General features: G+C 42.1%; 4 protein-coding genes and 1 long non-coding RNA gene across 8 annotated transcripts; 2 read left to right on the top strand and 3 right to left on the bottom strand.

The window, feature by feature from the left end:
• Positions 1–8: 8 nt before the first annotated feature.
• On the bottom strand, positions 9–3,564 carry polg2 (polymerase (DNA directed), gamma 2, accessory subunit). Of its 2 annotated transcripts, XM_088373295.1 has the most exons (9): positions 3,273–3,564; positions 2,726–3,062; positions 2,446–2,554; positions 2,082–2,187; positions 1,819–2,004; positions 1,082–1,219; positions 928–1,008; positions 748–848; positions 9–503 (listed from the first exon to the last, which is right to left on the bottom strand). In XM_088373295.1, the coding sequence occupies exons 1-9, from the start codon at positions 3,282–3,284 to the stop codon at positions 338–340; spliced, it is 1,236 nt and encodes a 411-aa protein (XP_088229421.1). In that variant the 5' UTR covers positions 3,285–3,564; the 3' UTR covers positions 9–337. The 2 variants fall into 2 exon arrangements, with proteins under 2 accessions (XP_088229421.1, XP_088229420.1); XM_088373294.1 differs by having other exon boundaries at positions 2,726–3,564.
• Positions 3,565–3,683: 119 nt separating this feature from the next.
• On the bottom strand, positions 3,684–9,779 carry LOC148399274 (putative ATP-dependent RNA helicase DDX5). The gene is made up of 13 exons (XM_088373291.1): positions 9,610–9,779; positions 8,854–9,034; positions 8,635–8,731; positions 8,371–8,504; positions 8,122–8,187; positions 7,479–7,620; positions 7,204–7,364; positions 6,929–7,101; positions 6,734–6,844; positions 6,397–6,458; positions 6,127–6,186; positions 4,564–4,785; positions 3,684–4,478 (listed from the first exon to the last, which is right to left on the bottom strand). The coding sequence occupies exons 1-13, from the start codon at positions 9,648–9,650 to the stop codon at positions 4,024–4,026; spliced, it is 1,905 nt and encodes a 634-aa protein (XP_088229417.1). The 5' UTR covers positions 9,651–9,779; the 3' UTR covers positions 3,684–4,023.
• A 1,685-nt stretch (positions 9,780–11,464) lies between these two features.
• On the bottom strand, positions 11,465–12,949 carry LOC148399273 (uncharacterized). Its single transcript, XR_015858217.1, has 3 exons — positions 12,798–12,949; positions 12,458–12,547; positions 11,465–11,936 (listed from the first exon to the last, which is right to left on the bottom strand). It is a non-coding gene; the product is annotated as an uncharacterized LOC148399273 (long non-coding RNA).
• Positions 12,950–13,024: 75 nt separating this feature from the next.
• LOC148399272 (CD209 antigen-like protein C) lies at positions 13,025–15,699 on the top strand. Its single transcript, XM_088374751.1, has 6 exons — positions 13,025–13,258; positions 13,598–13,687; positions 13,872–13,958; positions 14,092–14,234; positions 14,330–14,424; positions 15,331–15,699. Exons 1-6 carry the CDS (start codon positions 13,165–13,167, stop codon positions 15,470–15,472), a joined length of 651 nt encoding a protein of 216 aa, XP_088230877.1. The 5' UTR covers positions 13,025–13,164; the 3' UTR covers positions 15,473–15,699.
• Positions 15,700–16,407: 708 nt separating this feature from the next.
• On the top strand, positions 16,408–22,706 carry LOC148399271 (centrosomal protein of 95 kDa-like). 3 transcript variants are annotated; one of them, XM_088373344.1, is made up of 21 exons: positions 16,408–16,648; positions 17,023–17,151; positions 17,539–17,646; positions 17,744–17,854; positions 18,129–18,252; positions 18,459–18,574; positions 18,709–18,938; positions 19,060–19,117; positions 19,200–19,261; positions 19,351–19,538; positions 19,618–19,753; positions 19,925–20,042; positions 20,184–20,311; positions 20,402–20,497; positions 20,568–20,706; positions 20,822–20,991; positions 21,065–21,139; positions 21,225–21,377; positions 21,455–21,601; positions 21,777–21,848; positions 21,931–22,706. In XM_088373344.1, the coding sequence occupies exons 1-21, from the start codon at positions 16,624–16,626 to the stop codon at positions 22,105–22,107; spliced, it is 2,562 nt and encodes an 853-aa protein (XP_088229470.1). In that variant the 5' UTR covers positions 16,408–16,623; the 3' UTR covers positions 22,108–22,706. The 3 variants fall into 3 exon arrangements, with proteins under 3 accessions (XP_088229470.1, XP_088229469.1, XP_088229471.1); XM_088373343.1 differs by having other exon boundaries at positions 20,130–20,311; XM_088373345.1 differs by having other exon boundaries at positions 16,409–16,648; positions 19,420–19,538; positions 20,130–20,311.
• Positions 22,707–23,603: the final 897 nt, after the last annotated feature.

Below are 23,603 nucleotides of genomic sequence, written 5' to 3'. Positions count from 1 at the left end.
GTCAACGGTTTTTATAGATAATTTGCTATAGATACTGTAAGTGTTTTTTTATTTTTTTACTTATGAGTGGTTCCATTTTACAGTGGAAATGTAACCCAAACCTGCACATAGGTTGGAACATGCTGATTCTTTACTTGCGCTCATGCAGACGTTACGTTATAATTACATTCAAAATGCCTTGAATGACAAAATGTGCTCAAAAACCACCTTCATATTTATTAGCATTTTACTTTCTGTCTAAGGGGTGGGGGGGATCTTTGGCAATGGTTTTGTACCTACAAGATACAAAACTGTGGCACTGAAGGGACAATCATGAAATCAGCAAGTGGATACTAATTTACATGTTGTCTGCAGCAGAGATATATCTGCAGAGGAAGTTCTTCAGTTCCGAAATATGCATGGTCTCCTTGATGGTGGTGTCTCTGCTGCGTATCTGTAGGAGGCCGCTTTCCAGAGTGTTCTCACTGATCACCGCAGTAAAAAGCACGCCCATCTCATCATATCTACAAGGCACCAAATACATAAACGTAGTATTTAATCAAATGGATATCCTTGAAAATCTATTATTAACAGACTAGCAAAATGATTGAAAAATTGAACATTCAAAAGTTTACGAAGTGTTGAATTAAGTTCAACTGTCAAGGTTATAGTCCATTTTAGGTTGAGCCTGCAATTTAAACCAAAACCTAAATTAACCCAAATTTTTATTTGTACGTATATTAATTTCTTTTTGATGAACATTTTTACTTGGAGTTGAGCTGATCCATTGGTGAGGGTGATGTTTCAAGATATCCCGGCCAAGCAGAGATTTTAGACTCTTTTAACTCTTGCAGCAGCCCTTCACAAACCTATAGCCCAGAAGCACAGTCAATTACAAATGACGCTCAGCAAAGGTAATGTAATTGCATACTGAAGTGTTTCTCTGACCTTCCTCAGCTCCATGGTGGCTCCCCTGCTAATACCTAAAGCCACTTTGACTGGAGCCAACAATGGATGTAATTTCAGAACCTGAAATTGATGACATGATGAAATAAGACATAAAAGAAATGTTTCATAAAAATACTTTTGTAGGTGGCTTTACTTTTCTCTGCTGTAGCTTCTGTTTGGTGTCTTCTCTCTTGTGTAGCTGCAGCGAGTTGCACAGAAAAGCCAATAAACCGCGATTGACGTTCCCGGTAATTGAAACTACGTGAGGAATAGACTTGCGCCCATCTCGACTCTACAGGATATTTGGAAAGATAAACAATGCAAGCAAATGATTATATACTTGGATTGTCCCTGGGCCATATACGCTCAAAATCTCACCGGCCATACTGTTCATGTATCCCTACTGCATTACAATGTTGACATTATATCATATTAATCCCTGAGGGGAAAAAAATCTGTGCCAGCAAACTTTTATGTTGTGAATGTTTTGAAGCACCGATCAAAAACAATACAGTCATAATAATGGGTTTGATTGTTTTGGATTTGATCACTCGTGTGCCTTACGCATTGTATTGCTTGACAACCTGGTCAGCTTTCACTCGCTTTGCACTGCCTCCTAAGCATTCAGTCATGCTCACAGTATTTGAATTAAATCGCTTGTGTTGAATTTATTAAAAAAATAAAGAAGAAAAAGAAAACCTCAAGCTCATTCAGAGTAGCCTGGAGATGAACCACACATGTCACTGGCGAGGATTAACTTCCAGATCAATGAGTTGATTCCACATTTGAAGTGTGACATATTTTCCAAATGTATCTCTATGGAATTCATGTCTTAGGAAAACGCCACGATCCGGAAAAGAGCATGTGAAGAAGCCATAAAGCAGCATAGACCTGGAGTTTAGAGCGGGCTTCTTTGTGCATCTGGAGCAGTTCGCTGTCTCCTCGGCTCCATAGAACCTCCACTGGCTCCTGTCCCCACGGGAATTTGTAGAAGATCTTCAAACCGCGTGACGTTGGCCCCTCTAGTTCATCTAGAGAGACGTCACTGCTGCTGAAGTCCGATGGAGCGAGGGCAAACTGGTCCAAAAAAAATAAACATAAAAGGTATCAATTTGACCAAAACATATTTTGAGCGTTATCCATCAAGAACTCACCTTTCTCCACCACTTGAGCCTCTGTCGAGCCCAGTGGTCCAACCATTGCGAGGAGGTTCGAGAGGAGCAGAACCAGACAAGAGATGCCTGTGTGACTTCTGCTGGGCTGACAGAAATACCATTCTTGGAATTACAGTGGCACAGTTAAGAATGATTACTTCCCAGCATGAAGTTGCTGCTGATTTTGTGTTTGCTGGTTGGTCAGATGGATTGCAAAAAAACTGCACATCAGTTTTATGAAGGAGTAACTAAGGTGTGAACTAAAATGTAAGGGGTAAGACAGACATAAAGAATCACATTTCTGTCTGCTGTGGCCCTCTGGAATGCACACACAAGGGATGGTGGAGCGTCGATGAAGCCTCACCAGCCATCACCGTCTTTCGAGGACTGAAAACATCTACCAGTTTCAGCAATGCCAAATGGGAGCTTCCTGTTCACCATCTCAAATATGGGGACAAACTGCTCCAAAGACCCTTAGAAAATAAATAGAGGGCACAATAAATGAATTCAAGATTTGTCATTTGCACAAAAAAAATGATTACATCAAGCGATTACTTTTCTAGTTTGTCTTCACTAATATAAAAATATTAAAAGGAAAAAAAAAACATGACAATCAAAAATGAAAAAAAGGATTGGATTGCTACCTGGAATGAGGCTGGTTCTCAACATAGGTGATGTCTGCAGAAACATGTGGACGTTCTGGGCGAGCTGCTCCCTGCTCAGCTCGGTCTCCTCTAGTATATTTACGACGTTATTAGGATCTGGGACCGCCAGGTAGCCCCATTGTCCCCTAGCTGCATCGTGACTTGCTGTGCTGATCCCGAACACCTGATCTCTGGATCCAGTCATCGAACGCCACCACTGATGCAGCACATTCTCCCTGAGCTCAGTGCCCAGTGGCCCGTAGTTGCAACCTCTCCCACGTTTAAACAGCTCCACATTGGTGTCTCCAGGAGCGATGAAGTGTCTGTCCACAAAGAGCTGCAACAAAGCCCTGGTATGATCCAAATTGGTTGGTGGACAGCAGCGTCTTCTTACATGTTGCCAAACACGCGGCGTACATCGGAACGCACACTTTGGCAGGACTTTTTTTACTAAGTGATTGAACATGAGCAACGAGCTAGTAAAATGACAAATCTGTCAAATTTATGAATCCATCAGGGGAACATAATCCAACCACCAATGACCCACCTCAACATCCATCTATGGTGGCGTAAAGCTGTTTAAAATGGAGTTGAGGAAAAAAAATGATCACGATGACACATGCCAAGCGTTATTGGCTAGCTTGTTTTTTCGTCTGTCACTTCGAAACTTCTTTTCAAACTTTTATCGTAAATGTTTGTCCTACGAAGAGTACATGGACAGTAACATTGTTTTAAACTTCGTATCGGCTTGTAACCCGGAAGCTTTTTTTCTTTTTTTTACGTCTTGCTTTTCTCTGTGTAAATCGTCCACAGCGCCATCTAACGTGACCACCGGTGAGGTTGTGAACACATGATCTGTTTTATATTTACTTTGCCATAGTCTAACCCACTTATGATATATATAACCCACTTATGGTACATATAACCCAAATTAAATTTCCCCATAAAGAGACAAATCTCCCCTTTTCTTATTTTTATTTAAAAAAGGGACATTGCACCATTTTAATATTGATCACATCACTTTCACTAATTCATAACACCAACGCAATACAACGCATCACCTAGTTAAATAACTAAGGAATGTACGGTAACACAAAACCAAGAAAAAGTACAGCACATGACCGTTGCACCGAAGGAGACGCTCTGGTATCACTCAATTAATCTCAAAACCTGCAGTAAGCAAAAAACAAAGTTAAACATATAGAATACCGTAATTATAACAACTTCAAATGCGATCAGCGTGTGAATTGTCGACTAAACAAAGAAAAAACAAGGGGTTTCAATATCTTGTATGGCGACTACTGTGGAAAGGGTGGTGGCATAGGGTAGGGCAACATTGGAGGTGGTGGCTGTTGAGCCTGTGGCGGTGGTGGGGGATGAGCGACGTAAGGAAAGGGGTGGTTCATGCCGTTCTGGCCCGGTCTCTGCATGCCCCCAAACTGAGGTGGGCCCTGGCCCTGGAAGCTTTGGTTCCCAAAGGCTCCTGACTGATTGGAAGGACCACCAAAATTACCTTGGCCATTGCTGTTGCCATAATGGTTGACATAACTACCGCTAGAGTTACCTCCATAGCTGCCCCCATTTTGCACCTTACCCCCAAAGCCACCCCTTGGCCCATTTCCAAACCCTCTATCATTGTCCCTGTCCCTGTAGCCGCCGCCGCCACCACCACCAAAGTTCTCACGCCGCCCACCTCCAGAATACCTATCTCGACGGTCATCTCTGAAGCCACCTCGCCCCCCCCTTCCGCGACCTAAATGGAATGAAAACAAAGACATACTGCTTGTCACATCTCGCGTCACTCAATTGTCACCATTCAATTTGAGAGGTTCTCGTACCTCCTCTGTCCTCTGCCATTTGGATGAGCTTGGGGTTAATGGCCTGGTTTGCCTCGCGTAGCACAGAGATCAGGTCACTTGCCTGTTTCATGTTGTTGGGGGTGAAGAAGGTGTAGGCTGTGCCCGTTTTTTGACTCCGGGCTGTGCGTCCAATGCGGTGGATATAATCCTCGGAGGAGTTAGGGTAGTCATAATTGATGACAAATTTCACATCCTCCACATCTGTGAGAAGTGTTGCAGTGTGGCAAAACGAAACATGGGGGCCACACGGGGATTTTGCACACCACAACAGCCAGACCAGAGCAAACAATTAGCAACTGTGAAGGCTGAGGTGGAAGGTGCTGCAGAGGCTGTGGAGGGAATGGGTTAGAGCAGCATCATTTGACATCTACTCCATGGGAATACTACTGTGGGAAGAGAGAAACGATGCACACTCCCATTGCTTACCATGGTCCAAATGATCCAAAAAAGACTTTTCACTCCCTCGTTGGTTACCAAGGGAGAATACAAATGCTTAAAGGCTTACCATATAAGGAGTATGCATTCACTAGTCCTTTCCCAATGCAGCCAAATCCCCCACATGTTGTCAAGTGACATTCGGGAGCTTCTTCTACGCAGTTGGGCCAGGATATGCACTGGGGGCCTCCTCATATGCCAATATTATTCATTTTTGCAGGTCGTTTTTTCCCAGTACACCCTCAAAAGAAGCCACACTGCACGTCTTGCCAAGACCAAATAGATCAGCTATTCAATTGACAGGGGCCCCATCAAAAACAGTAAGCCTTGCGGGAGCCCCCCCTAGCAAAAACAAATCCCACATCCCTTCATCTGTGTCATCAAGGCAAGATGTCCCAAGAAGCCAGTGTTCACTTGAGAAAATGTCTCTCATTGGCAGGTCTCGACATGACTTCTAGAATACAGGCGAGGGAGGAACTTTGGTTTGAGCTGTCGCTCACTCTTTCTCCTCACTAACCCCTATGCACATGTGCCAGGTCTCATCAATTTTCAGAGACTAATACAAGTTCTTAAACCGCTTTCTCCATTTCAAGGAATCCAGCACTTTGACGGGAACAAGCGAGAACCGAGAGCTGCGACAAGCACCTGCGCGTCGCCGATAACAATCGTCCCAAATCTCAATACCGTACAGCGCTTTCAAACACAGCGACATGCAGCAAGCACTTTTTGGGGGCGGTAACGGTTTGAGTCGGAAACAGCTGGTTGGCAGTTGTCGGGCGAAATCCACGGACAGAGAACAGATGTGTGTGTATTTCAACATGTCGGAGGCAAAGGCTTAGCCACAGAGCCTTTTGAGAAAAAAAATCACTGGCACACAAGAGCTTTCACCTCTCTAAGGCCCACTGGGTGGCAAGCCAGTTGAGCACTTCCAATATGTCATCCTTCTCCCTCTCCAGGCCTGGGACTGTCATGCCTAGTGCCTGCCACAAAGACTCCACCTTAAGGTGAGAAAAACTCAGAAAATGCATAGAGAAGTTAAAGAAAGCAAAAACACTTTCTTTAAATTACATAACAGGAAAAAACGGTGCCGCTTAATTGCAAACTGACCTAAACCGCGGGAGGCCACGTCTGTTGCGATGAGGATCGGTGCTTTGCCGTATCGGAACTCTAAAAGAGGCAAAGTGCAATGGAATTAAAGAAAAACATATATGTCATAGTTGCTTTTCCACTGCATAGAACCGGCTTGTGCATGCAATGATGAAGCTGCACGACCACCGAGTGAAATGATGATCTAGTTTTGCAAATTTAGCGAGCGAGATCTGTGTTGTGCCCAGTAGGTACCATGCAGTGGAAACGGTGAGCTCATTTTGTTCTTACCATTAAGGACCCAGTCTCTCTCCTGTTGGCTCTTGTCTCCATGGATTCCCATTGCTGGCCACCTGTGTGAAACAAACTCTGTATGACAAACAGCCGATCGAGCTTCAAAGCAATATCTATGCAGATATCCACGACAATAACAAAGAGGAATGAGCGATTGTTTCCTATATTTTAAGATTATGACCAACTTCATTGTACCTTTCACCAAATGCGATTTTTGACTTCCGACTCTTTCACAATGTCGGCCCACATATGCATCGTTGTAGTGAATTGGTTTTTAAATCAGACATGACATCATTAACTGAGTGAAATAAAATGACATTGGGGTAAAACTCACCCATCTCTTCTCATGCTCCTGGTGATCTCGTCACAGCGTCTTTTGGTCTCCACAAAGATAATTGTCTTGTTTTCCTTTTCACTCATTATCTCCTCCAGCAACCGAAGCAGTCTGGAGACAAGATGACAGCTTGTTTTTAACTACCAGTATGAAATCATTTTGAGTTACTTAACTTTCCTCTCCAAAGCATCTTACTTGTCCTCCTTCTCCATGTCATTGCACACGTCAACTATTTGCAGGATGTTATGGTTGGCGCTGAGCTGAAGTGCTCCAATGTTGATTTGTACATAATCTTTCAGAAAGTCCTCAGCAAGCTGCTGAACTTCTTTGGGCCATGTGGCACTCCACATCAGGGTCTGACGGTCAGGCTGGTAAGGAGACGGGCGACACTCAGTTTCTTTTGCCTTACAATAATTTTTACTTCGAGTCACAAGGCATCCAAACTTCAGAGTGATAGGATATGACCTCACCCGTATTTGGTCGACAATCTTGCGGATCTGAGGCTCAAAACCCATGTCGAGCATGCGGTCGGCCTCATCGAGCACGAGGTAGGTGCAACGCTGCAAATTTGTTTTGCCGCACTCCAGGAAATCAATGAGACGACCCGGGGTAGCGATACAAATCTCAACTCCTTGAATAAAACCACAATTTACACATTATTATTTACACGTCTCCCTTGTACGGGGCGGTCCCCTGGACCCCCCAAAAACTCCTGACGGAGAGATAACAGTCCAAAGCAGCGTACCTCTCTCGAGATCCCGAATTTGCGGTCCTTTGGGTGCACCCCCATAGATGCAGGTGCTCTTGAGACGGGAGGCCCTGCCATATTCAGCAGCGACTTGTTGCACCTGCTGGGCCAGCTCACGTGTAGGCGCCAACACCAAGCACTGCAAAAAAGCATTAGTTTGCTTAAAAATGTGCATTCATCAATACAGTTAAGAGTTCAAACAAAAATAGAACTTGTCTATTTGACGGTGCATTTCCTAACCATGCAAACCCAAACAAATACTTAAAATATATATATATATTTTTTTAAATCTTTGTTTAGTTCCAGAAACTCCCAAGTGCCATATGCATTTTTGTTGTAGGTGCCGTCATCTCCATTTCAGTCAACCATGAGCTCATACAAATTGACTTCTTCACAAAAACATCATCATTTGCATCCTCGAGCATAGCTACGGCCGTTGTTTCTTGATACCACGTTGAGTTACATTTGACTGATCTTTGTAGCACTCCGAGTGTGCATATTACCAAACCAATTCCAATAAGGTATATTTATAATGCACATTTAAACACATTTAGTTCAAGCCAATTTCAGCTTTTGTAAAAATATATATCATAAAAAATTAGATAATAAGTAATACACATTTAAAGGATGGTTTACTTACAATAGGTCCATCACCATGCTCCAGGAAGGGTTGATGTTGGATGTGCACAATAGCAGGTAGAAGGTACTGAAGAATAACAGGGTGAGTACATATTAGTTTCTCTGAGCTCACCAAGCCTTCTGTTGTAAATTGTAAACGCATCAAAAGCTTAATTACCAGCAAAAAAAAAAAACAACCACTTGCATTTAAGTGTCCTTCAGTATCTTTGAAAAACCTCTAAAAACATCATACTTATGTTTTAATACGTACTGCAAGAGTTTTCCCAGAGCCAGTTTGAGCAATCCCAACCATATCTTTGCCACTGAGAGCAACTGGCCACCCCTGAGCTTGAATAGGGGTTGGTTCAATCCAGTTTTGTTTTATGATCACATCCATGACATAGTCTACAAAACAGGATAGGCAAGTTAAAAGGAAACGGACGTTATGCAACACTTTTGTTCCACTTGTCAGCATTGCAAACTTCTGCCTTTTGATTCACGCTTACATTTTCTTGGAAAAATCATTTCAACTCACTTGGAAATGCAGCTTCATTGAACCTTAAAATTGGTTTGGGGCATTCTCTTCCTTTGACTGTCACTTCTCTGCTTATTCTGTACTGCTCAACTTCTGGCTGAAATAAGAGGAAAGGAATCACACGTAACCAATGATGACTGCCCACACGAGCACAGGGGGGAAGTGTTACTTCATGTTAAACCACATGTGGAAATGTAAACAACAACAATAAATGCTTACAAGCAGCCTTCGGGTGACATCAGGGTGTTCCTGGTAAAAGTTCTTTTGAAACTTTGGAAGCTCATCAAGGTTCCAGTGTCTCTTTCTTAGTCTGTCACCAGGGTTTCCAAACTTTAACGGGGGAGGTCCACCCCTGCCACCTCCACCGCCGCCTCCAAAACGAGGAGGTCCCCCACCATATCTAGAGAAGACACCATTTATATGAGGAAGTAGAATGTTTTATCTGGTTGAAGAAATGTAGTACATTTAAATGGAAGCTGTCCAAGGGAGTTTTTAGTATCTGAACACTTATGCGTTGTGTGCATTCAAAGCATGCATGAAGTGACATTGAGGGGCGACAACGCAATCACAATTCTGCAGACCATAGAAGAGATAACGAAGCAATCAAGTCTATGTGTTTTGTCAAGACGGGAAGTCGCTGCGTCATAAACCCATGTCACGTTAAGGCTGTTCATATTTCTCCTCCTAGTGTTCGTGCCTATAAGGGCACTTAATAATCACACGGCCCGGCCCGCAGTTAGCCAGCTTAAATCTAAAACCAATCGAGGGGGTTGTAGTACGTGACAGTATGTTCACTTTAACGCAGAAATAAATTAAATCGATTGTGTGGATGTGCGGTCCAGAAAAAGGATGGAGGGAGGAATTAAAACCGAGGCTTCTCTCGCAGCAATGTAGCAAAGGCGGCGTTTGACGTTAGCAGCCATTTGTAAACGGAACAAAGCAAACTACAAAAAAAAAAAACAGCGGGTGACTTACCCTCTATCACGGCCACGGTCTCTGTCTGAAAACCCTGGCATTCTGCAGCAGAGTAGACTGAAAATAAAGGCGAACCTAAGACAAATATGTTTAATGGATTAACAAGACCGGCTAACCACACACAGCTCGGCTAACTGAAAGGACGGAAATGACGCCACAGAATGCGGTGATAACGTCATATCCCCCCTGCTTTTCACATTTGTTTTGTTTTTATCTCTTTACACAAAAGTAGCAAAACTCCGTACACTTTGACAAAGTAGAAAAAGTGATATGTCTTTCTCGAGACGTAGCTAAATTACGCACTAGTTGTAAATAAATAAAAAAAAGTCAGTACAAACTTATTCTTATCCATCCATCCATCCATCCATCCATCCATCCATCCATCCATCCATCCATCCATCCATCCATCCATCCATCCATCCATCCATCCATCCATCCATCCATTTTCTGCACCGCTTGTCCGCACAGGGGTCGCTGGTGTGCTGGTGCCAGTCCCAGCAATCATCGGGCAGTAGGCGGGGGACACCCTGAACCGGTTGCCAGCCAATCGCAGGGCACACAGAGACAATCAACCATCCGCACTCACATTCACACCTAGGGGCAATTTTGGAGCGCTCAATCGGCCTACCATACATGTTTTGGGGATGTGGAAGGAAACGAGGTGCCCGGAGAAAACCTACACAGGCACGGGGAGAACATGCAAACTCCACACAGGGAGGGCCGGAAGTGGAATCACACCCTTTGAACTGTGAGGTGGACGTGCTAACCAGAGCCCCACCGCACCGACACTGATTTTTACAATTAATAGTACTTTCTTGCAACTTTCTTTCTAGTTGTTGATAATGCAAAATAAGGTAATAAGAGAAAAGCATTTTACTGAATATATGCAAATTTGACTAAATGGATGAGCACAGTTTTCGCAATACAGAATATAATTTAACTGTTTCTTGGAGTCTGCCACTTCACCCAACAATGACGCCATAAAGTATTGACTAACCGGTGTGATTGCATTTATCCACTTCTCTGATTCCTGTCCTTATATGGTCGTCCCATATTTCTTCACTGTGAGAAAAAGAGATATTTTTGGAAACGCAGAAACTTGCACAACATATGACAGAAGGAATTTACGGGAAGATCTCATGACAAAGTATAAATTGGAAACAAACATCTTTCTCATTCAAGACACTGCTGTGTTCTTGATTCTTTAATTCCTGTGCTTTCCTGTGATTGTCATCTTTGACATAAATGTCCAAACTCTGCCCTGTGTCCTTCCAAGGACAATGAACCATCTGGCATTCAGCATACAAGCCCTTTGTCATTATCGTCTACCGCACCACAAAAGACCCAATTTCATTTATTTCCACCATAATGTTTTTTGACCTCTTCTGAGGTCTGTTTTCGGCTAGCTGTGATGCCTTGAAGAGGGAAGATCAGAATTTAGCGAAGAACCAGATCAGCGCTTCTGCATGTTTTTACATTATGGTAGCTGACTTGAAGTCGTAATTAAAGTAATTAATCTATTTACTGTAATTTCCAGACTATAAGACGCACCTGAATAGAAGCCACACCAGCTAAAATTAGGGGAAAATTCTGTTTTGTTCATATACATATAATACTATAAGTCGCAGGTGATTAAAATTAAATGTATTATCAAAACAAATCTTCTTACAATATCATCTAAATCATAAAAATAATAATAGATAACCTGCATTGGACTATAAACCAGAAAGTTCAAAGGTTGTGCAAAAAGTAGTGATTTGTAGTCCAGAAATTTCAGTATTTGATTTTAATTTAATTTATCTATTAGAATTGAAGAATTTTCTTGTTCACTATGTCTTTCAACAAATTAGAGGGATTATGCAAGAACAATTTTTAATAGACAGACAACAAAAATGAGAAATTGAGGAGAATTCATTTTGAGTACATGAGTGTTAAGGTCCAAAAACTTAATACCAACCACAAAAACCAACAATGACAAAAATAAAAATAAAACACGCACATCAATAACATTTTCCAACCCAAAAAAGCATGTTTAGTAGCCTGAGGATGGTGCAATCAGAAAGACAGCGATTGGAAGGAGGTGGAAAAAAGACTAAAACCACCTCACCGGAAAAGTGACGTATTGCACTATTTACATCTCTGGAGCCAGTTTCTCAATTGAGAGACGCTGTTTCGAAGCTCGTCTCTTTCTCTTGTTAAAGCATTGAGTCTTTCTTGTAATCTGATGCACCGTCTTGGGTTTCTGCCAAAATCCGCATAACTCGTCATCACGGGCTGTGGACTGGTTGGGCAAGTTAGATTGCACTCCAAACAAAATAGTGAGGGCACTGAAGGAAAAAAGTATGAATGGATCATTATCACAAAATCAGATGAATAGTGGGACCTCTTACGTTGAACATTATTCATTCCTTGACACTGCTTTAATTTTACAATTTGGGAGAATTTGGTCATTTCTGCCTCGTAGTTCTGAGTTTCTGAGTTGCTGGTCAGACCTTTCTGTAATGTTCAGGACATTTATGGTGTACTATAAAAAACTATTACACAAGAATGTTTGAATTTCCACCTCTAGGTCAGGATTAAATCAACTTTTTTCCTGAAATCCTTTCCATGTTCACTGAGCTGAAGTCAGTAGGCAATGTTCAATTTTGTGACGATGGTTTGAACTCAGGTTTTGACTTTTAAAGGATATTTTCTCGACAATTTTGGTTCTCCAAAATGTACAATTCTTGGAACGTCAAACTGGATTTTCCATTGCGTCTATTCACAGCACTTTTTGACGTTACTTTCTTGATACAGCAGAAGTTTAAACATGTACATTCAAAAACAATAGTATGAGCAGTCTACTTACAGGCAAGGCGTAGAGAAACATTGAGCGTGGCTTGAAGGACACATCCAAGGCCGATGATTAGGAGAAATACATGACACATTCTTTGTTGTGCTAAATGGATGCATATATAGTGTCAAAGACTCGGGGCTAAATGAACTAAATATTTTGCAGGGTGTAAGTACTTGGAGAGATGCAAGTGCTTGATTCCTAAAGTATAAATGAATATTTTCACCGTTATAAATTCTATAATATATATAGAAACAGTAAGCTCCAGCAGGAATATGAAGTCTATGACTTTACAGAAAACTTAAATCCAGATATTATTCTCAAGTATTCTCAGGTATGATGAGGACGAGATTACCTTTTCGATTTGTATCCTCACTGGACATCTGATGTGCCATCTCCACAGGAATAATGCATTCACCTTTCAGCTCAGTGACAGTCGACAATGTGTCAATTCTGGAGTGCGAGGTAACTGACACTATTTATCAATGATATGAGTAAAAAGGGGAACTAAGAATGGCGTAAGCACATTTCTCACTCTCTTTTTCTGTCATGGACATCCACTTCAAGAATTTCATAATCCCATCACATGCTGATAAAAGGAGAACAACAACCTTGCCAGCTGACAGCTGACAGAAAGAAATGAAAAGGCAGAATCACAGAATTGGTTTTCACACGACCGTGACACTAACTTCCATCGTTATTGTAACTCTTGCGGCCGCAACATGGTGAGACTTCATCGTTCGGAAGCTTCACTGCAGATGGACTACTTGAACATGCCTCAAGCTTCAAGCAAAGAAGGGACAGAGGCAGAGACAGGTGAATATAAGAATTTTTAAGCCATATTAATCGGTTTATTTTTCCACCTTTATGTCCATGCTATTAGATTCATGTGAACATTTTCAGAAGAAAGTTTGTCAGAAAGTGTACAATAACGGTGGTTGGATCCTTCAGAATGAAGGTTTAAGCGACAAATGATCAATAATCAAATTAATCAATTAATATTTTGATAATCGATTGGTCGTCACAAAAGCTTCTGTAATTTAGAATTGTCTAAATGGATACAATTTCAGCTGCTCAGCAATAAATGAAATACATTTCAAAATAAAAAAATTCCTACAAATATATCTTTTTAATTTGGATGTTGTCGTCTCATAGGCAGAAACGTGTACAGACTAGTCGCTGTGAGCCTCGGACTGTTGTGTGTCCTCCAAGCTGCTCTCAACATTTCACTACGTCTTACTTCTCGTGAGTTTCAATTCTTCTTCTCTTTTTTTTTGTGGTGTTATACGTATATGCATGTAGCCTTGATATGTCATTTGGAAAAAGTGTACAAATGAATAAGTGTAAAAAAAACACAGCTAAAAAAACCTGATATATACGAACAGGCATGTGAAGACTTTTTATATCCACTGGCTCATTTCCCTTTCAGTGTATTCTGTCAGTGAAATAGACAAATTTGCTGCGTGTGCGAACTCCACTCTCGACAAAGAACTGAAAAGAAAAATCGATACTATTGGTAAGGATAACTGGGAACGTATAATCATTGCTATTATGAATGATTAATTCCGATCTGACTGGTTTTATTGACAGAAATTTGAATTAATTACTATCTACTTATTTGTTTGTGTGTGTTAAAAAATGTTGAGCAGATAAATATGGACAACAAGGGTGGGTATATTTTCCCTCCAGTTTGTATTACGTCTCTTCCACGAGGGGAACGTGGCTCAGCAGTCAAGTCGACTGCTTTAGGAGACATGCAGACCTGGTGGTTGTCGACAGCAGGGAAGAGCAGGTAGCTCTGGTTCTTGTGTGACTCCTATTATTTTCACTATTTCTTGGAGTTGAATCTCAAAGAGAGCATGATGTGTTGCGTTGTCTCTTAACAAGGAGTTTCTCAGAAAATTCAACAATATGGTGTGGATCGGGCTGAAAGATCACGGGGGCACGTGGCATTGGGTCAACGGGTCTCAGCTGAAAACAAGGTTCACACTTTTTTATGCACACGCACGCGACATCATTGCTTGAAAATATGTTTGCGCTTCATGACTAAATCTGACTCGTGCACACGCGTGTGCGTGCGTGTGTGGAGATAGAACAGTGGTTCTTAACCTTGTTGGAGGTATCGAACCCCACCAATTTTATATGTGCATTCACCGAACCTCCCTTTAGTGAAAAATAAAATTATTTCTTTCAAATTCAAGACATTACGATTTTTTTACTGGTGCACAAAATGAATCTTACATGAACGTCACCTTGTTCAAAATCAACACAATGCATGAACTCACAACAAATTACACACCTGCAAATCAGTGTGACTTTGCGAGACCAGTTCAGATACGCGGTATCACAAATTTGCATGATAAATCTGGTGTGTTCGGACCGTCGCGGTGGTGGCTCTGCCGAACCCCTGAGACCGCCGACCCACCGAACCCCGAGGGTTCAATTGAACCCAGGTTAAGAACCACTGCGATAGAGATACATAATTCATAGATAGATAGATTCATAGAAAGATTTAGAGATTTAGACAGACAGACAGACAGAGAGACAGAGAGACAGACAGACAGGCAGGTAGGTAGGTAGGTAGGTAGGTAGATAGGTAGATAGATAGATAGATAGATAGATAGATAGATAGATAGATAGATAGATAGATAGATAGATAGATAGATAGATAGATAGATAGATAGATAGATAGATAGATAGATAGATAGATAGATAGATAGATAGATAGATAGATAGAGCGAGTGAGAGAGCAGAAGAGAGAGAGCAAGAGAGAGTGAGTAAGAGAGAGATAGACAAGACAGCGAGAGATAGAGACAGAGACAAAGAGAGAGAAATAAGGCGGGGGTTAGAATGAAAATGAAAACTGTGTGTGTTTTCTTGTGTTACAGCTTCTGGGCTCCAAATGAACCCAATAAATATGAAGGCAAAAAAGAAGAATGTGTACAAATACGGTACAATGACGATATAAACAACTGGAATGATGTCGAATGTGATGAACAACATTTTTGGATCTGTGAAAAGAAGGTGTGATGCAACTGTTAGTAGATACAACTAACTCTGAAACAATTTAATTTCCTATATATATATATATATATATATATATATATATATATATATATATATATATATATATATATATATATATATACGTTGCAGTGCTTTGATAATTTTAAAATGGTCTGATCTGCTTGTGTTTCATATTACAAACATTGAGCGTTTGTGGAGAAACCACTGGGCTGAATAAAGAATACTTTTTTGTGCCATGTGACATCCGTCTATTAACCTTCTAAAGCGCTTATTTTCATTAAGGTCGCACATGAGCTCAAGTCTACATTCCAGCTAATTTGGGCGAAAGGCAGGGTACCCCAGGTACCTGGATTGGTAACCAGTTAATCGCAGGGGAGACCAACAAACATTCAAACAACCATGGACAATTGTCTCTAATGAACGGATGTTTTGGAACGTGAGAAGAAACTGGAGTGCTAAGGAAAACACACGCAAGCATGGAGGGAACATGCCAACATCAAAGAAGGCTAAATCCAAGATCCAAACACTGGGACAATTTATGATTTAATTCTTTAGAATGATGCAACCCAATCATGACTTTGTATAAAGCGTACAAATCAGCAACAAATTGTAGAACGGAATTCTCTAAATTTAGGTTCACTGGCAAGACTTAAAGGCTAGATACACAATTTTCATCAACTTAATGTCAACGAGACAAACGTTACAATTTATTTCATTTTTTTAAATCAACATGAGTGAAATTCAAGACAATTTCTAGATATGGGTTTCTTCTTTTTTTTAATGATGGCCTCAAACGTTGCCAAAATGAACGGAATACTAGAGAAACACGCAACGGAGAGAACATGCCAACTCCAAAGAGTTTACCTGCACGACCTACACGAGCGTATACCTGCACTGACAAAAGGTATCCAGCAGATGGCAGTAGTCACAGATCAACGACACTTCCGGAAACTAGCAACAAGAACATCCAATCAAAAACAGTAACATTTTAAGTCAGGAAAGACGGTTGTTTCTTTCTCCTGCTGAAAACTACTCTCCCAATACACTAACGTAGATGTAGTGTCCGCTCTGGATTTCAGTTCTTTCACCAAAAACATCTCCCCGGGAATTTCCTTGTTTTTGAGCCACATCTGCCTCTCTTCGACAGCTGTTTCATGGGCACTCCGGAGGAAGAGAAAGGTAAAAGCGGAAGGCAACGCTCGCTGTTGACGTACTATACGTAAGCTAACGCTAACTTTCCATTGCTAACTTTGTTGTTTCGCTCCATTTCTGTTATTGTTTTGGTACGTTCCAGCCGAGTGAATGATCTCATATTGTATTAAATTCCCCCCAAATCGGTCAACAAAGTATATATTGTAAGATTCTTTGAAGTCGGCGCGAAACAAAGTGACTTTAGCAGTGCTGGCTAGTTGAGTTGTTGAGTTAAAGTTGCGACACTCGCCTTTGGTATCGATAGATATCGACGTGACCTGCTGTTTTTATTGCCCTCAAAACTTGCAATACTGTGAGAAATTGCCTTATGCAACTCAGTGTATGTTTTCTTCCTTTAACAGATTGGTTAGATGTGGCAAATGAGCTGCTCGGCAAGTGTGGCATTCAACAGAAGCTGACTAAACTCACAGACTGTGACGCCCATGTGTTTATTAGTCTGTATGAAAACATCCTGAGAGAGAAGGTTCCAGGTAAGATGACAGCAACCCGGGTGCAGCATCTATTCTGGAGTTCAGTTATGTTTGGAGAAATCCTTTACATCATTCCAACTTTCTCATGCAAAATTTTGATCTTTGTATGTATTGGCATGTGAAGAAATTGCCAATAAAGCAGACTTTGAAATACAATATTTACAGGGAGGGCCACAATTTATTTTTGGGGTTAGTCATAAATCCATTTATTGAGACTGTTCAGTCTGCAATTGTTCTAAACACAATGTAGTTGTAATTCAAAACAACAAATATAAAGTGTATTTTTTATTCATTTAGACTTAAAAATAAATGATTGACAATCATCTATTATTAAATGACAATTATTGATGGTTTCTATACTTGCTTGATTGTTTTCAATCTTTTCAGATTATATTGTACCACCACGCAGTCAAGAGGATGACATCCATAATGTTCAGTGTGTGATTGACTCGCTGTCACTGGATTATCTTCAGATTAGTCTCTCGCATATCACAGGCATCGTAATTTTTTTTGTTTGAATTGCACCATGTTTTTTTTTTTTTTAGCTGTTTAGAATAACAGTCAAAATGTGTAATATTTATATTGCTAACAGGAGAAAATGTAATCAGGGGAGACAAAGAGTCAATCAAGAACCTTTTGGATATCTTTGACGGGCTCCTGGAATATCTCAGCGAGGCGATAAGTGAGGACTCACAGAATGACGGTGGGCACATCTAACAATACTCTCTCTTTACTTTGACTGTTCTCAATATATTGACACCAGTTATTATGTGTGGTCTCTCTTTGTATAAACTGAAAATCATTTTTAAAACCAGCTATGGAAAACAAAGAAACATCTCATTTGGCAGAACTGAGCAGTGCTTTGTTAGTGTGGCTTGAACTTCGCCACAGACCACATTATGTAACTTTCTCTGCACCTCATGATTGTCATGTCCCAGATAGAAAATACAAGGAATTTCTTTTTTTTACAAAATCAGGGTCACAAAATGGTGGTCTCCGAGAGGAAGCGCCCAGTGAAAACGAGGTGCCAACAACCAGCAATGCCATCAAGCAGATAGACACAAAAATGGAGGAAGTGCGTTTATATTCTGATGATGGAACGTAAGTAAATTTTTGTAGCTCTTTTCGCACTGCCTGTTAAAGACGGGATGTTTCTGGGTTGCTCTGTGTTAACCGCACTGCCACGGACTAGAGGCTGTTTATAAACAAGTTCCTAAGTTCTAAACCACAACACATGTATTCCTAACAGTCAAGTGAGTCAACTGAAATGTCCAGTAATTTGCATGATCACATATCTTCCAATGCAGGTCCACTATGCAGTCGAGTAGGACTTCCCAACACTCCGGCAACAGTGAGCAGCCCGGCTCACCCGGCGAAGCCATCGGGCTTGGAGTTTCAGCACGCACGTTTGCAGATCAACAAGGTGAAGATGCAAAAATATGCATTAAAAAATACAAGGTGGCCCCTCTTTAGGAGGAAGTTTTTCTGTTGCTATGCCAGAAATAGTTGCATGCAATTTTGCCCCCTGCATCTATTCTTTACCTTCTGACTCAACAGAACCAGCTGTCCAGATGTTAACCATGGATGCAGTCGCCACCACGGATGCAGTCGCTGCCACTAGTCCCTCAGAGGACCAGGAGCTACCTTTGAGTGTACGGCCGCACGCCGCCATTGCACTGCAGCCACCCACCCAGAGTGATTCTCCCCACCCCGTCGTCACAGACACACACTCCATGGAGCAAGACGCCGGTGGTGCCGAAGAGCAACATAACCATGTTGTCATTCAGGTATTAAAACCTTCTGTTTTTAAATATTAGATTTTGTGAGGTCTCACTTTCCTAGTAACCTTTTTGACCTCAGTCAGTGCTTCTTTTTGGTCCTATGTTCAAATGTTCCATCATTCTCCAGGGACAGACCTCTAGCGCTGAAGCCCAGGGAGTTGTCTGCAATGGACTGCACTCTCCGGGTGGGTGAGAAAAACAAAACACAGTTGGTCCCCGCTTACATCTTGAAACTAACAGTCTGGCACTTCTGTGCCTCTTTTCCAGCCTTGAGTGAAAGTGAGTCAACAAGCCAGCAAAGAGCCAACGTTGCGTTCGAGACACTCCAGGTAGGAAAGAAGCAGGTCGTCACATTTGAACTAAATGCCATATTTCCGGCATTTTGTACAAGTTTCAGCACCAAGTACAATATTTTCAGCCCACTAAGGGAGGCCCCAGGAGGGTTTTAGTCCACACGCAACCAGATGTGCTCATCCTCACACTGCAGGATGAGGCATCGGCCACTTCTCCGTCGCCACCAGACACGGAAGAGGAGCAAGAGGAAGAAGAGTCATGTCCTACGACGAGACTGCAGGCGGAGAGGCTCCACAATAGCAAGGCCCTCGGGTAAAACTATTTCATGCAAGCATAGTTGCCCTCGCTTAGAGGATGTCTCGCTCAAGCCTTCACTGTTTTGTCTGAGCAGCAGATGGTTGGAAAAAGATGAGGAGGAAGAAGACAAGGAGACACATTCTTGCCGAAGGAAGGGCAATAAGCGAGCGGAAAAAGAGTTGCATCATATTTCTGAGAAACTAACCCATCGAATTGATGAGCTGGATCAGGTGAGATCAGGTTCAAGTGCATGTTTGTAAACTTTTTCTTCCCGGATTTTCTCGACCTTTCATTTGAAAATGCCGGAAATGTGCCATATAAGTAAAGCCCCCTTCTTGGAGCTCAACATTTCACTTCAAAAGCATCATATTTTCTTTTTTAAATTTTTGTATTTCCTGCAGATGCTAAAACGACTTATGGACACCAGTGGAGAGTCTGGAGCTGTCGGAGATTCAGAAGAGGAGTCTGACCTTTGTGACGACTTCGTAACGCAACGTAGGACTTCCAGACCACATGCAGGTGTGATGAAAATATGCATTTTCTCAGCTATATATTTATATTTACGCTCACTCAGAGCACATCCACGAGAGTTCATTGGTATTTCAGGAACACTCGAACCCAAATCCACCCATAGGAGATCCTTATCCTTTTCCTCGCCAGCACGACATCACTCCGTGCTGGAGCGCTTGCAGGATGGCAAGCACGAAGCCCTGAGCCAACAAACGAACATCCCAAACCGTCCTCTGATGTGGCAAAGTGAGCCGCCGCGCCGTACTAAACACAGAAAGGTTGTTTAGATTTTTATCCATCCCATATATAGTGGTTGACTTCCAACGTTCAGATGGTATTTATGGAATTCACGTTCTTTGTCTAACCAGACTGTGGTGAACCAAGCCTACGAGACGGAACTGGCGAGATTAGAAGGCAAAAAACGAGCCAATCTGGACAAGGAACGACACAAAGCTCACGAAGCTGTAAGTCGTCGCTGTGCTTGTCACCAACCACAGAGGTGTCGCCAAACAAGACTCGATTGCGTGTACACAGGAGCGAGAGTACAGAGAGGCCCTACTCGATGACTTCCCCAAGGCACCCAGAACGCTTCCTTCGACAAGCAAGTACCAGCCCAAGGTCCACAAACAAAGCACATCGACACGGCTACGAATCCCCAAGAAAACGCCACCTCGTAAGATGCATTCCTTTCATTTACATATGAATGAATGGGCTTGTAAGAACACAAACAATCAAATTGTCCCCCCAGAGCAAAGCATGATGTTTCGGCATGCAATTTCTCCTTTCAGTCAAAGTGAAGGACAATGAGCTCCTCCCCTTGCTCCTGGAGGAGCTGCCGGTCCTGCATATTTCCCCGCATGAGCTGGGCCTCATGTGGCAGCAGCAGAAGCAACACGCAGAGCAACTCCATGCCCAAGCCTTCCCCCAGAAGCAGCGGTGCAGTCGATTTTCCCGAGAGGTTAGTGCTTGACCTGGTGCGGTCCTGAAGGTGGAGCGCAAGTGAGTAATGGACGCTTCCCCGTGTGTGGCAGTTGGAAGAAGCTCAGAGGAAGCATGACTTGCTGGTGGGGTTGGTACACAAACAGCAGGAGCACAGCAGACGTCTGGTGGGTTCACTCACATTTCTTCCAGTGAGTTCCAAACAGCCAAAAAAAGAGCAGGCTGTGACTCGCTATGGTCTCGATCCTCCAGAGGGACTTTAAAGAGCACAGTAAGCAGCAGAAGTGCAACCAGACCCGACTGAGAGAACAGCGGCAGCAGATCGCTCGAGCCAGGAAGTACTACCAAGACTACCACGTCCAGCACCGGGCTCGCCTCATGAAGGCTCGCATCAACGAGGAGAAGGTGGTTGCGTGACGCATTCCATTTCTCAGCACTAACAAGCTGATCTGATCATCCGGCATGTCGTTTGGTTTGTGTAGATGCTTCGGCAACTCTTTGAGGAAGGTTTGGAGGTACAGAAGGCTCGTCTGAGGGAGCAGAGAGCCTTCGCTACGGAGCAACGGCTGGAGTATCAGAAACAACACCAGGACCACATAGAGTCTATGGAGAGCTACTACAAAGATCAAGTAGGACCACTTGCACAAGTGTATGAGATCTGCAACAAGGGCTGAATTAAATATTTGCCTTCAAGATACGAACGCCACACTTTTATCCTTGAAGCCAATACTGCATCATACGGACAGCTGTTCTTAATCATTTGGCTCTCATATTCTAAATCACCTGACCCTTCTCTGTTTGCAGTTTTCACTTCTGGCTGAAAAACTTGCACAAGAGCAACAAGAGATCAAGATTCGTAAAAAAGCTCAAGAGAAGGTTTAAAGAAAAAGTCATGTTAAAAATATTCTTAGAACACTACTATCAGGTTGCCCCTTGTTGAAGCAGTGCCTTTTTGCAGGTGCTGCTCAAGATGAAGCGCGAGCTGCGTTCCAAGATGGAGCGCGAGATCCGCGAGCTGCAGAAAATCATCATCCAGAACGACCAGGACGACCACTTCCAGGATCTGGAGGTCCAGAGGTTACGCAATCGAGTGTGCATGGCTTCATTTCACTGCCACAAAAGCAGTCTGCACTGACCGTGACACGTCTGGGTCTCAACTAGAGGAATGAATCCGAGGTGCAACGTCCTGGTAACTGCTCAGATTTGCACAAGAAGAGTGCGCTTCCGCAAACCTTAATTGGGTACAAGACGAACCCACAATTGAGTAACTGAAAGCAATCCGACAAATTGTAACCAACTGTACCTTCACTGTGATCTTAGTCTGTTGTAGCTGGTTGCCAGTACAAATGTTTGTTCTTATGCCACATGACCAGAACACTGGGTTTTAACTTCCTTTTACCATGTGTAATTAAGTCTTCCTTCAACTTGTCTGTGGTTTATTTATTTTTTTAAATTAAATCTGGCCTTTTTTTTGTAAATACTAACTGGGTATTGGTGCGTTCTAATCCATAAGACAATAACAATTAAGTCTTAAGAGAAGCCAAAGCTATTGGATTTCTATCTAACTGTAGCATTCTTAAGTGTGACTAAAGGTTTGTACATATTTAGGAGGGAAATTAACTTCTATGAAGCTTCCGATGATGTCTGAACCACCTTAAATGACATGAACAAGACTAATGCTGTTGTGGGTGATCTAGTCTGCACTTGAACCAATAAACCTCACGTTGCAAAGTTCTCACCACATCTACTGTTGCATCTATCTACACAAATACACATATACCTCCAAGTGTGTGCACTAGAACACAATTGACAACAACCTTTAAAAAACTAAAATTGGGAAGGAGATGTGGTGTCAAGTTCAGAATACAATATCTTTTCAACACTGCCAGGGAAAGATAACTGGTGGAAGGTTTGTATTGTTATTGTATGAAATAAAGTGATTTAAATGTAACAATTACAATTCAAAATGACTGTTATGTCAAACTTGAACTTGTACAATCATTACATGGCAATACGAGAGATAATGACGTGTGTGTTTTGTGGCGTCAAGCTACTAACTTGTCTTCATCAATGAGAGGCCCATTAGAATTTGTGAGCAGACATGCAACAGTGTACAATTAACGCTGCCAAAATTCCTCACTGAACCTAGAAATGTGCATTTACATAAATTTGCTCCATGAAATGATCCCGTTGAGGGTTACCTGGTGGACTCCATAACTGTCAGCAACGTCTTGCTGATTGACTCCCTGAGGTAGTTCAGGAACATGAAGCACTTGCCATAGATGATAGAGCTGGTACAAATCAACGCCCAGAAGTGCATCTTGATCATATGAAGCAAACCCTACAAAAAGAGAACAGATATAAGACACAGTTGGTTTGGGAACAAAAAACATGCCTGATTATCGCAGATTGTTTGGACAACAGAGGAAAAGTAACATTAAATTAAATCTAGGCATGTGCATGTTACTTTGCTTCTAGCATGCACGTACAAGTTATACATAGTATTGCCTTACTTGTCTTACCTTGTCTAACCAAGGTCGAGGAGGTCACTAAGCAGATTGTCTTAGTTGTGTCTGCAGACAGCATGCTCTACTGTCTTGTCTCTTCTTTGGCAAGCCTTGGCATTCCCTC

Source organism: Syngnathus floridae, chromosome 4 (genome assembly GCF_059516105.1).
Source record: "Syngnathus floridae isolate MCC-2025c chromosome 4, RoL_Sflo_1.0, whole genome shotgun sequence".
In the NCBI taxonomy this organism is placed as follows: Eukaryota; Metazoa; Chordata; class Actinopteri; order Syngnathiformes; family Syngnathidae; genus Syngnathus; species Syngnathus floridae.
This window is presented reverse-complemented; position numbering and strand designations above follow the sequence as displayed.

Excerpts from the sequence above, each read along its gene's own strand:
- LOC148399274 (XM_088373291.1), bottom strand. The coding sequence starts at position 9,650 with ATGCCAGGGTTTTCAGACAGAGACCGTGGCCGTGATAGAGG. Across the intron at positions 9,035-9,609 it reads GACCGTGGCCGTGATAGAGG|ATATGGTGGGGGACCTCCTC; the intron begins GTAAGTCACCCG and ends TGTCTTCTCTAG. Across the intron at positions 8,505-8,634 it reads CAATGAAGCTGCATTTCCAA|ACTATGTCATGGATGTGATC; the intron begins GTGAGTTGAAAT and ends CCTGTTTTGTAG.
- LOC148399272 (XM_088374751.1), top strand. The coding sequence starts at position 13,165 with ATGGTGAGACTTCATCGTTCGGAAGCTTCACTGCAGATGGACTACTTG. Across the intron at positions 13,259-13,597 it reads AGGGACAGAGGCAGAGACAG|GCAGAAACGTGTACAGACTA; the intron begins GTGAATATAAGA and ends GTCGTCTCATAG. Across the intron at positions 13,959-14,091 it reads AAGAAAAATCGATACTATTG|ATAAATATGGACAACAAGGG; the intron begins GTAAGGATAACT and ends AATGTTGAGCAG.
- polg2 (XM_088373294.1), bottom strand. The coding sequence starts at position 3,191 with ATGTTCAATCACTTAGTAAAAAAAGTCCTGCCAAAGTGTGCGTTCCGA. Across the intron at positions 2,555-2,725 it reads GAGAACCAGCCTCATTCCAG|GGTCTTTGGAGCAGTTTGTC; the intron begins GTAGCAATCCAA and ends TTATTTTCTAAG. Across the intron at positions 2,005-2,081 it reads GGCTCAAGTGGTGGAGAAAG|TTTGCCCTCGCTCCATCGGA; the intron begins GTGAGTTCTTGA and ends TTTTTGGACCAG.
- LOC148399271 (XM_088373343.1), top strand. The coding sequence starts at position 16,624 with ATGGGCACTCCGGAGGAAGAGAAAG. Across the intron at positions 18,939-19,059 it reads ATAACCATGTTGTCATTCAG|GGACAGACCTCTAGCGCTGA; the intron begins GTATTAAAACCT and ends ATCATTCTCCAG. Across the intron at positions 19,118-19,199 it reads CAATGGACTGCACTCTCCGG|CCTTGAGTGAAAGTGAGTCA; the intron begins GTGGGTGAGAAA and ends CCTCTTTTCCAG.